Genomic DNA, 12,519 nt, shown 5'->3' with positions numbered 1-12,519 from the left:
AGTTTTAACAAATTTTTCTATAGAAATAAAATTTTGACAAATTTTTCTATAGAAATAAAATTTTGAAAAATTTTTCTATAGAAATAAAATTTTGACAAATTTTTCTATAGAAATAAAATTTTGACAAATTTTTCTATAGAAATAAAATTTTGACAAAATTTTCTATAGAACTAAAATTTTGACAAAATTTTCTATAGAAATAAAATTTTGACAAGATTTTCTATAGAAATAAAATTTTGACAAAAATTTCTATAGAAATAAAATTTTGACAAAATTTTCTATAGAAATAAACTTTTGACAAAATTTTGTATAGAAATAAAATTTTGACAAAATTTTCTATAGAAGTAAAGTTTTGACCAATTTTTCCATAGAAATAAAATTTTGACAAAATTTTCTATAGAAATAAAATTTCGACAAAATTTTCTATAGAAATAAAATTTGGACAAAATTTTCTATAGAAATAAAATTTGAGCAAAATTTTTTACAAAAAAATAGAATTTTGACAAAATTTTCTATAGAAATAAAATTTTGACAAAATTTTCTATAGAAATAAAATTTTGACAAAATTTTCTACAGGAATAAAATTTTGACAAATTTTTCCATAGAAACAAAATTTTGAAAAAAGTTTTTGTAGGAATAAAATTTTCTATTGAATAAAAAGTTGACAAAATTTTCTATAGAAATAAAATTTTGAAAAAATTTTCTATAGAAATGAAATTTTGACAAAATTTGCTATAGAAATAAAATTTTAACAATGCTTTCTATAAATTTATTGTTGGTTTGTTCTTCAATCATTGTTGTTTTTGATTTCAGCTTAAACCCATGCATTGACTAAACTACAAGTGTAGCTTAACCAACAATCAGAATATACCTGGCAAAGTTATTTTAAAATTTTCTATAGAAATAAATTTTTGACAAAATTTTCTATAGAAATAAAATTTTGACAAAATTTTCTATACTTCTTTGGACTTACCTGAAAGTGAAATGTCTTGTGATCTACAGTAATGGTAAATGTATTATCTTCTTGGTCATCAATGCCTATGACGGCATCTTTCAGCCTAACACAACCGCGTCGTACGCCTTTCATCATTTTCTCTTTAGACTGTAAGGAAAACATGAAAAAAAAACAAAAGCATGTTATTAACCTTTAGTTTGATAATTGTAATTGTGTAAAATTATGTACTTAATGCAAATATCCTATGTGTAAATATTTTAAAAATACCCATTTTATATTTGTATGCAGAATATCATTGTATTACAATTTCTTGTCAATGTATTTAGTGGTAGCAATTTGTACTTTAATTATTTTTTTTTTTGTATTTGGCGAACAACATACTTGCCGCACATATTGAATATGGTTCACTAAATTGAGGTTTAATCGAAGTTTTTAGTTGTTAAAAATTAAGCTATGAGATAACACCTAATTATACTCGCCTACCCTATGCTCTAGTATTCCGTTGTGATTCGTTCCAATCCTTGCGATAATTGGATAATAAAAAAAAACAACATGACCACATTACCAAATGAATTTCCCGGTTTGTATGGAGAAAAACAAAGACAATTTTTTAAATGTTTCATATATTATTTTATTTATTTTATTTTAAAGAAATGCAAGAAGAACGTTTCGGTCTGGGTTCACCAAAATTAATGTTATGGACAATAAGCGCATATTTGCTGTTTGTTTATAAAATTGGACCCAGGTAAGCACATTAAAACCAATTAAATATTCTAAGGGTGTGATCGTATTGGGCTAATATTTGACAAAAAATTTGGGGCAAACATATTTCCGAAATAACTGGGGACAATTTTTGAAAAATATTACCACATTAAAATGTTATATTTGCAAGATATGTAGTTATTATTTATATTTATTTTTTTTTTTAGTCTATGGAATATAAAGAATTTTCAATTCGAATAGAACCTTTTAAATGTCAATTGAATCCTTTTTCAAATCCAATGGATCCTGAAACTTTTTCAAATCAAATTAATATTTTTTTTATTTTTATTGAAATGTTGCCCTTATTTTTATTCGAATTCATATTTTAGATCATTGATGGTTGGGGTCTTCTTCTAAATTGTAAGTTAGTCCATACGGGGTATTTCAGGGGGGTTTGAGGACAGATCAAGCAGAGCAGTTCAACCAGTATACTTAGGTTAGGTTAGGTTAGGTTAGGTTATGTGGCAGCCCGATGTATCAGGCTCACTTAGACTATTCAGTCCATTATGATACCACAGTGGTGAACTTCTCTCTTATCACTGAGTGCTGCCCAATTCCATGTTAAGCTCAATGACAAGGGACCTCCTTTTTATAGCCGATTCCGAACGGCGTTCCACATTCCAGTGAAACCACTTAGAGAAGCTTTGAAACCCTCAGAAATGTCACCAGCATTACTGAGGTGGGATAATCCACCACTGAAAAACTTTTTGGTCTTCGGTCGTAGCAGGAATCGAACCCACGACCTTGTGTATGCAAGGCGGGCATGCTAACCATTGCACCACGGTGGCTCCCTTCCAGTATAATTCACGAAGATAAATTTAAAGATTTTACCTATGAAGACTATATCAGATTCTGGATTTATTAGAACCATTTTTGTTTGAGTTTTAGAGGAATCATTAACATTTCTTGTAAATGTGCAAGATAGTTATGAAATAACGTCTTGATTTGAAATCTTAAATCTGTAGATTTTCACCCGAGAAGTAAACTCTGGAAACTTTACATTGAGTTTCAAGCAATTTTCATGATCAGTGCGCCTTTTATACCCTCAAGAAGTGAACTCGGTCTATATGGTGGCATTACCAAATGGACCGATAAAAACTTAATCCGATACACATTTTTGTGAGCCTTAAATACCAGAATATTTACAATTTCAGACAAATCGGATAAAAACTACGGTATCTAGAAACCCAACGAGTTAAATCGTGAGATCGTTCTTATGGGGGCTATACTAAAATCTGTGGTCACAACCCTTAACAGCCTAACTCGAGTTATTAGCACCATCGTATTCAGCGTAACAGGTTGGCTGATAAGTCCCCGGTCTGACACATAGATGGCGTCGCTAGTATTAAATGCATATTATTTTTATATAGTAGAGATCTGCACAATTCCATTTGTTAATGCAGAGTACACGTGTACTTGCTAAATGAGTACATATATTTGAGAGAGTCGCAAAACAATTGGTACACATTTTAATAAACACCAAAAGCCACGAGTAATTTCTAGTTGCTACTCTGATGCCTTCACTACCAACAAACACATATTCCTCTTTCTATCTTATTGAAGTGTACTCAGAGTGATCACGTCGAGTATGTTGAGAGAACAAAACTTCATAGAGTACTCCATGTACCACGTGCAGTTTCAGAAATACAAGAAAACAGTTACTCTCCATAATATATGTTTTCGGATTGAAATATAGAACGGCAAACGTTAAGGTAAGTGTGTGACATACACAAATATATGAAATATGTGACATACATACATATCTGTGATTAATAATAATGGAAAGTTTTGCTTCGCACATAACTGAGCAATACTTGTGGTACCACGTGAAGTGAAGAGAATCCATGTTGTACTTTTTCTCAAGTACTTACATTTTTATTGTTCCTTTTTTTCGGAACACATATTGTTTCGGATAAGTACTTGGTGGTATTTGACAAGCAAGTGTTCTCTTCACTTCACTACTTGCGCTCTGAGAGAAAGACAGTGTATGTACTAGAGGTCTGCACAATTCCATTTGTAAATGCAGAGTACATGTGTACTTGCTACATGAGTACATCTATTTGAGAGAGTCGCAAAATAATTGGTACACATTTTGATGAACACCAAAAGCCACGAGTAACTTCTTGTTGCTACTCTGATGTCTTCACACCAACAAGCACATATTCCTCTTTCTCTCTTATTGGAGTGTACACAGAGTGATCACGTCGAGTATGTTGCGAGAACAAAACTTCATAGAGTACTCCATGTACCATGTGCAGTTTCAGAAATACAAAAAAAAAGTTACTCTCCATAATATATGTTTTTGGTTTGTTTAAAGAACGGCAAACGTTAAGGTAGGTGTGTGACATACATAAATATATGAAATATGTGAAATACATACATATCTATGATTAATAATAATGAAAAGTTTTGCTTCGCACATAACTGAGAAATACTTGTGGTACCACGTGAAGTGAAGAGAATCCATGTTGTACTTTTTCTCAAGTACTTACATTTGTATTGTTCCTTTATTTCGGAACACATATTGTTTCGGATAAGTACTTGGTGGTATTTGACAAGCAAGTGTTCTCTTCACTTCACTACTTGCGCTCTGAGGGAAAAACAGTGTATGTACTATATTCGACAGCGAATTGCTTAGATGTAGTGAAAAGTTATTCGATGCAGACCTCTAGTATGTACTATATTCGACAGCGAATTGCATACATGTATTGAAAAGTTATTCGATGCAGACCTCTATTATATAGTACCAACGTTCAAATGATTCGTGTCAAAATTTGTAAGTCAATTAGTTTGTGAGATAGAGCGTCTTTTGTGAAGCAACTTTTGTTATTGTGAAAAAATGGAAAAAAGGAATTTCGTGGTGGAAGCAAAATACGGTGGAAGCAAAAACTTGGCTTGATAATGAGTTTCCGGATTCTGCCCCAGGGAAATCAACAATAATTGATTGGTATGCAAAATTCAAGCGTGGTGAAATGAGCACGGAGGACGGTGAACGCAGTGGACGCCCGAAAGAGGTGGTTACCGACGAAAACATCAAAAAATCCACAAAATGATTTTGAATGATCGTAAAATGAAGTTGATCGAGATAGCAGAGGTCTTAAAGATATCAAAGGAACGTGTTGGTCATATCATTCATCAAATTTGGATATGCGGAAGCTCTGTGGGTGCCGCGCGAGCTCACATTTGACCAAAAACAACAACGTGTTGATGATTCTGAGCGGTGTTTGCAGCTGTTAACACGTAATACACCCGAGTTTTTCTGTCGATATGTGGCAATGAAACATGGCTCCATCACTACACTCCTGAGTCCAATCGACTGTCGGCTGAGTGGACAGCGAACCGTCTCCGAAGCGTGGAAAGACTCAAAAGTCCGCTGGCAAAGTAATGGCCTCTGTTTTTTGGGATGCGCATGGAATAATTTTTATCGATTCTCTTGAGAAGGGAAAAACCATCAACAGTGAATATTATATGGCTTTATTGGAGCGTTTGTAGGTCGAAATCGCGGCAAAACGGTCCCATATGAAGAAGAAAAAAGTGTTGTTCCACCAAGACAACGCACCGTGCCACAAGTCATTGAGAACGATGGCAAAAATTCATGTATTGGGCTTCGAATTGCTTCCCCACCCACCATATTCTCCAGATCTGGCCCCCAGCGACTTTTTCTTGTTCTCAGACCTCAAACGGATGGCCGCAGAGAAAATGATGGCTGCAATGAAGAGGTGATCGCCGAAACTGAGGCCTATTTTGAGGCAAAACCGAAGGAGTACTACCAAAATGGTATCAAAAAATTGGAAGGAAGGTTATAATCGTTGTATCGCTCTTGAAGGGAACTATGTTGAATAGTTTTTATTATTCAACATAGTAGAATTTTGACAAAAAAATGTGTTTTTCTTTGTTAGACCGGGGACTTATCAGCCAGCCTGTTATTGATTGAATTCTATCAACATGTTGTCCTGAAGGGTGTTGGTTGATTAAATAAATAAATAAATATTTTATATAAAATATTACCATCAATAATAATTTAATAATTTAGACTACGATGAAATAAAATAATTTAAATAAATATTTTCAATTTCTTTCCAAATTGTATTCAACTATTTACGAGTAAATATCGTACCATGTATAATAGTGACCTTGTCCGACATATATGTTATAGGCCTAAGTCCTAGTTAAAATTCTAAAAGGGCTCTGACCCAGTTCATTCATATAATTCTTCACTGAATTCTGCAGAATGAAGAAAAAAGCAGTAAACGCTATTTCTGATAAGGGTAGATAAGCCTTGAAATCTCTACAGCAGCATTACTGAAGGGTTTCGTGTATTTGTCCGAATCTGGTTTTGATGATGGTGAACTATCCCCCATCGAACCTGACATTTTATATAGTAGAGACTTTGGCTATCGATATTGAATATAAATAAACTTTAATATTACATATTTCCTAATTAATTCATGCTTTCTTATTTTAGATATATGAAAAATCGGGAACCATACAAACTCAAAACATTCATATCGGTTTATAATGCATTCCAAGTATTAGCATGTATATATATTGTTCAACAGGTAAGTTTTTAAAGATTTTTATTTTTTCTTATTACGATAGAGCCAAGTTTTAAACATAATAGTGTATCTGAAGGGTAATTTTTTATCATTGATTGTGATTAACAATGTGAGTGGATCGAAATGAATATATTTTTTTCAATTTTGTTCATATTGGTTGGTAAGTTAACCCAAGGAAAATTTTTGTAGACACCAGGGTTGTGTAGTCGAGCCATTTTTGTACGACTCCGGCTCCAACTCCAGTATTTCTCATTAGCCTCGACTCCGACTCCGGGTAATGTAACTAAATCCAATCTCCACTCTAATGGTAATTCTATGTTAAAGGCTTCCAAAAATGTATGTGTCCAAGAGGACACTAATTTCTTAGCAAGTCTTAACTTTATCTCTAAAAGAACTCTATATTTCAAGCCAAATCGCAAGATGTCCACCTAAAATTCTTTAAATTGTATCTTAATCAAGAGAATTCTATGGTAGAAACCGATATTTTAATATGTTACAAATGCAATGTATGGTCATTAACCATCTAGTAGATAAAAAACAAATTTCCATCATTGGAAGTTGCAGCGCGATTACAGTCAACTTTCCATTTCTATATCACGGTGGAATTTCACCCATATGGTCTGAAAATTACAAAAAAATCTTCAATAGAATCTAATTTATGCAAATATGTCTTCAGTTACAAACATTTGAAGTGCTTTAAAAAATTTCGTTTCGATGGAGTCGAGCAAAATTTCTAGGACTCCGGTTCCGAATCCAGAGCTCTTGTTACCCAGGTCAAATCTGAACATCGACTACAAATTTTCTATAGAAATAAACTTTGCACTTAATTTTCTATACACTCAAAAAAAAGTGAACTCTCTATTTCACTAAAGCCAATTTAACTTTATATTAGTTCATAGAATCATTATGTTTGGAAAAAGTTTACTTTACTCAAATAATTTTTTGCGTACGTTAGTTAAATGAACTAAAACACAGGAAAAAATTATACAAAAATAAAGCATAAAGGTTTCCTAATTTCGTATTTCTCACAAAATAGTTCATTATTTCTTTAAATTTGTAAATTTTACCAAAAATGTGTCCATCATGAACTTCGTATGGCACTAAAGACATTCTTGCAATTTTGAACTCCAAGATTTCTCTTAAAACTACAAAATTTTCTTTAACAAGTGCAAAAACTTAGTTATGTCTAATAAATTTTCTTGAATTTGTCGAAAAATATTTACTTATTTTTACCATATCGGAGTGATGCCAGCGCTTGTAATACTGTTTAGTTAAAATTTTCTTAAAAAATTCAAAATTTTCTAAAATTAATCGAAAGTTATCTTTCCTGGTGGGTTCACTGTTTTTTCAGTGTAGAAATAAAATTTTGACAAAATTTTCTATAGATATAAAATTTTGACAAAATTTTTTATAGAAATAAAATTTTGACAAGATTTTCTATAGAAATAAAATTTTGACAAAATTTTCTTTAGAAATAAAATTTGCACTTAATTTTCTTAAGAAATAAAATTTGGACAAAATGTGGAAAAAAATTTCTATAAATTTGGAGAAAATGTTGGCAAAATTTTCTATAGAAATAAAATTTTGACAAAATATTCTTTAGGAATAAAATGTTGACAAATTTTTCTATTGGAATAACATTTTGACAAAATTTTGTATAGAAATAAAATTTGGACTAAATTTTTTATAAAAATAAAATTTTGACAAAATTTTGTATAGAAATAAAATTTTGTATAGAAATACAATTTTGTATAGAAATAAAATTTTGTATAGAAATACAATTTTGTATAGAAATAAAATTGTGACCAAATTTTTTATAGAAATACAATTTTAACAAAATTTTCTATAGGAATAAAATTGACTATAGAAATAAAATTTTGACAAAATTTTCTATAGAAATAAAATTTTGGCAAAATTTTCTATAGAAATAAAATTTTGACAAAAATTTCGATAGAAATAAAATGTTGACAAAATTTTCTATAGAAATAATTTTTTTTTAATTGATAATTGTTGATAAAAACGACCTCGAGTATATAGACGGAAAAGTCTATATACAGTTCGAATATAATAAAAACATCCATACTATAAGAATTTTGACAAAATGTTCTATAGTAATAAAATTTGCACTTAATTTTCTTTAGAAATAAAATTTGGATAAAATGTGGAAAAATTTTTCTATAAATAAAATTCGGACAAAATATTCTATAGAAATAAACTTTTGAAAAAATTCTCTGTAGAAATAAACTTTTGACAACATTTTCTATAGAAATAAAATTTTGTCAACATTTTCTATAGAAATAAAATTTTGTCAAAATTTTCTATAGAAAAAAAATTTGGACAAAATTTTCTATAAAAATAAAATTTGCACTTAATTTTCTTTAGAAATAAAATTTTCACTTAATTTTCTTTAGAAATAAAATTTGGACAAAATATGGAAAAAAATCTATAAATAAAATTTGGACAATATTTTCTATTGAAATAAACTTTTGACAATTTCTATCTATAGAAATAAAATTTTGTCAAAATTTTCTATAGATATAAAATTTTGAGAAAATTTTCTATAGAAATAAAAGTTGGACTAAATTTTCTATAAAAATAAAAATTTTGACAAAATCTTCTATAGAAATAAAATTTTGACAAAATTTTCTATAGAAATACAATTTTGACAAAATTTTCTATAGGAATAAAATTGTCTATAGAAATAAAATTTTGACAAAATTTTCTATAGAAATAAAAATTTGACAACATTTTATATAGAAATAAAATTTAGACAAAATTTTCTATAGAAATAAAATTTTTTATTTCTATAGAAAATTTTGACAAAATTTTCGATAGAAATAAAATGTGGACAAAATTTGCCATAGAAATAAAATTTGGACTAAATTTTCTATAGAAATAAAATTTGGACTAAATTTTCTGTGGAAATAAAATTTGGACAAAATTTTCTATTTGTGATAGATATAAAATTGTCCATAGATATAACATTTTATGTGTGTGAAAATAAATTATAATGGATCTCGTTATAAAATCACAAAATAAGCGCCCCCTATATGTCAAATTTGGAACTAAATTTACATTATAATGGATTTATGGTCCAAAAGTAATTGTAACAAAATGCACAAAACGCGCAAATTAGTTAAATAACATCTAACAACCAACACAAGCCTTGTGTTCCAGACCCGCCCACATATTTCCATTTGGAAGTATTTTGGAAATTTCTCTCCAGGATGAGTGGGTCTAACACAAAGTGGGCAATATCTCGGCTCCCCAGCGGGTCTGGAACATATGAGTTATTTGCTTGAGTAGATCTCGGTTTCTACTTCCATTCCACGTTGGTTTGGTCAGCCCACATATTTCCGTTTGGAAGAAATTTTGAGATTTCTGTCCAGGATGAGTGGCCCATAACATAAAGTGGTCAATATCTCGGCTCCCCAGCGGGACTGGAACACAAGGTTTGTGTTTTTCGGTAGATGTAGATTTCTACTTCCATTCCCCGTTGGTTTTGTCAACCCACATATTTCCATTTGGAAGAAATTTTGAGATTTCTCTCCAGGATGAGTGGGTCAAAACACAAAGTGGGCAATATCTCGGCTCCCCAGCGGGTCTGGAACACATGAGTTATGTTCTTGAGTAGATCTCGGTTTCTACTTCTATTCCACGTTGGTTTGGTCAGCCCACATATTTCCGTTTGGAAGAAATTTGGAAATTTCTCTCCAGGATGAGTAGTTCATAACACAAAGTGGCCAATATCTCGGATCTCCAGCGGGCCTGGAACACAAGGCTTGTGTTGGTTGGTAGATCCCGATTTCTACTTCCATTCCCAGTTGGTTTGGCAACCCACACTTGTCAGTCTGTGACCCACTGTATAAAAGTGGCCATATCTCCATACCACTGATTGTTATGGAGTATTGGTACACCTTTTTGGATAGATTTCGACCTATATTATACAATTTGATGTTATTTTAACTAATTTGCGCGTTTTGTGCATTTTGTCACAATTATTGTTTGACCATAAATCCATTATAATGTAACTTTAGTTCCAAATGTGACATATAGGGGGCTCTCATTTTGTGATTTTTATAACGAGATCCACATTAAATTTTGTAAAATATTTTTTTTTGTATTTGGCAGATTTTTGCTCAAATATTCTCCAAATTTTGGTAAGTTATTTTTGGCTCGAGTGGCAATAGTGGTCTTATTAGGAATACAAAAATTGAGTTGGTTTCCGTATTGAGTTTTTGGGTTTTTTCGTAACGGCATCCATATATTGCCAGAAAGATGGGATAAAGTAGTGGATAGCAATGACCAATATTTCGGTTAATCAGTCTGTTACGATTTTTTCGGAATAAATTCAAAAAACTTTTGAAAAAATCCACTTCCAATATTTATTTATTGCATAGAAAATAAAGTGAAAATAATGAGAAGTTCTATAAAGGCATTAGATGTATGTATACGAAAAGTCATTGGAATCCTAGTTATAGTCGTTCTCGAAAGTCTGTAGGTTTTATTTATATTGACAAAATAATAATGATGACCTATATTTTTTTGTAATTTCCAGGTTTGGATTTTGACATCATCAGATATTTTCGATTTCACCATATGTACTTTATACGAAAGAAATACTCCAATACGCAAGAGATTCGAAGATGTGTTATCATTCACATTTTGGCTCAAAATTGTAGAATTAACCGATACAATTTGTTTTGTGCTAAAGAAAAAACAAAACCAAATAACTCCATTACATGTCTTTCATCACACGGTTACAATGACATTAGTGTATTTGGGGGCCGTATATCATAAAGGTAAGCGTGTATTATTCGGTATTATTTCAAAGCAAAATTTTACTTGTAACACTTATTATAAGAAATAAATGTAAATTGATATATATTAAATTTACACATATTCCTCTTTCTATTATCATCAACAGGACAATCAGCTCTATTTCCCATATTTGTGAATAGTGTCATTCACATAATTATGTATTCGTACTATTTGCTGGCAAATATATATGGTCCTGAATTTATGAAACGGCTAATAGTGATCAAAAAGTCGATTACTACTCTACAGATGATACAGTTTACGCTCATATTAACGCATACTTTGGTCACGTGGCGATATTGTAAGATTTCATTTGCTCTCACAGCCTATTTCTTAGTTATAGTCACAATTATATTTTATGGCTTCTATGATTTTTATAAAAAATCCTATCAGGAAAACAATGATACAAAAATTAAGAAGAAATAATTTAAAGTAAAATAAAATATAGACCACTCAACGATATTTTGTTTTATTTCAAGTCCAATGAATTACGATAACCACATTTTATACTGTAGATAACTAAGTGATTTTAATTAACGTTAATTGGTAAATCAAAGTTTAGCGTATTTTTGTTATTATGGGGAGAGGTGGGAATTTCATTCAGATTAGCCCAGTTGGAAATATTTCTTATCTAAAAGTGACACGTAACTAAATAGATTAAAGTTTCCCTGAATCACAAGAAAACAGTAAAATGTTAAAGAGATTATTAAAAAAATGAGGATTGTTAGCAAACAAAAACTTCAAAACTAAAAAAAAAAAAAGATATATTATAAAATTACAAATTTTTAGGATAGGTTACCCAACAAAAAAATTGCCAACATGCTTTAGCGCGTGTACATCGTATACATCCAACACATAACCACAAATCTACCCAATTTAAAAAATCCTATTTTGAAATTTTTGATTAAATTTTTGTGGTTAGTATGGGAGCAACCGTGGTGCAATGTTTAGCATGCCCGCCTTGCATACACAAGGTCGTGGGTTCGATTCCTTCTACGACCGAACACCAAAAAGTTTTTCATCGGTGGATTATCCCACCTCAGTAATGCTTGTGACATTTCTGAGGGTTTCAAAGCTTCTCTAAGTGGTTTCACTGCAATGTGGAAAGCCGTTCGGACTCGGCTATAAAAAGGAGGTCCCTTGTCATTGAGCTTAACATGGAATCGGGTAGCACTCAGTGATAAGAGAGAAGTTCACCAATGTGGTATCACAATGGACTGAATAGTCTAATTGATCCTGATACATCGGGCTGCCACCTAACCTAACCTAACGTACGAAAAAGTTTTTTCTTTTCGAATTAATGAATGACAATAGACAATTTTGTCAAAATTTTGTTTCTATTGAAAATTACGCCAAAATTTTTTTCTCTAGAATATTTTGTCAAAATTTTTTCTCTAGAAAATTTTGTCAAAATTTTATTTCTATAGA

At 30.8% G+C, this 12,519-nt stretch overlaps 2 protein-coding genes across 2 annotated transcripts in view; one reads left to right on the top strand and one right to left on the bottom strand.

Annotated features, from left to right (window-relative positions):
- LOC142237669 (oxysterol-binding protein-related protein 9-like) overlaps positions 1-12,519 on the bottom strand; it is an 85,414-nt gene that overhangs the window by 62,820 nt on the left and 10,075 nt on the right. Inside the window, exon 2 of the mRNA XM_075309063.1 lies at positions 974-1,102. Within this exon, the coding sequence (XP_075165178.1) occupies positions 974-1,102 (129 nt within the window). The remainder of the gene's footprint in view (positions 1-973; positions 1,103-12,519) is intronic.
- On the top strand, positions 1,400-11,548 carry LOC142237670 (very long chain fatty acid elongase 4-like). Its single transcript, XM_075309064.1, has 5 exons — positions 1,400-1,535; positions 1,607-1,700; positions 6,183-6,276; positions 10,832-11,075; positions 11,201-11,548. The coding sequence occupies exons 1-5, from the start codon at positions 1,508-1,510 to the stop codon at positions 11,515-11,517; spliced, it is 777 nt and encodes a 258-aa protein (XP_075165179.1). The 5' UTR covers positions 1,400-1,507; the 3' UTR covers positions 11,518-11,548.

Source organism: Haematobia irritans, chromosome 5, assembly GCF_050003625.1.
Source record: "Haematobia irritans isolate KBUSLIRL chromosome 5, ASM5000362v1, whole genome shotgun sequence".
Lineage (NCBI taxonomy): Eukaryota > Metazoa > Arthropoda > Insecta > Diptera > Muscidae > Haematobia > Haematobia irritans.
Note: the sequence above shows the minus strand (reverse complement) of the source record. Positions and strands in the feature narration are given on the sequence as shown.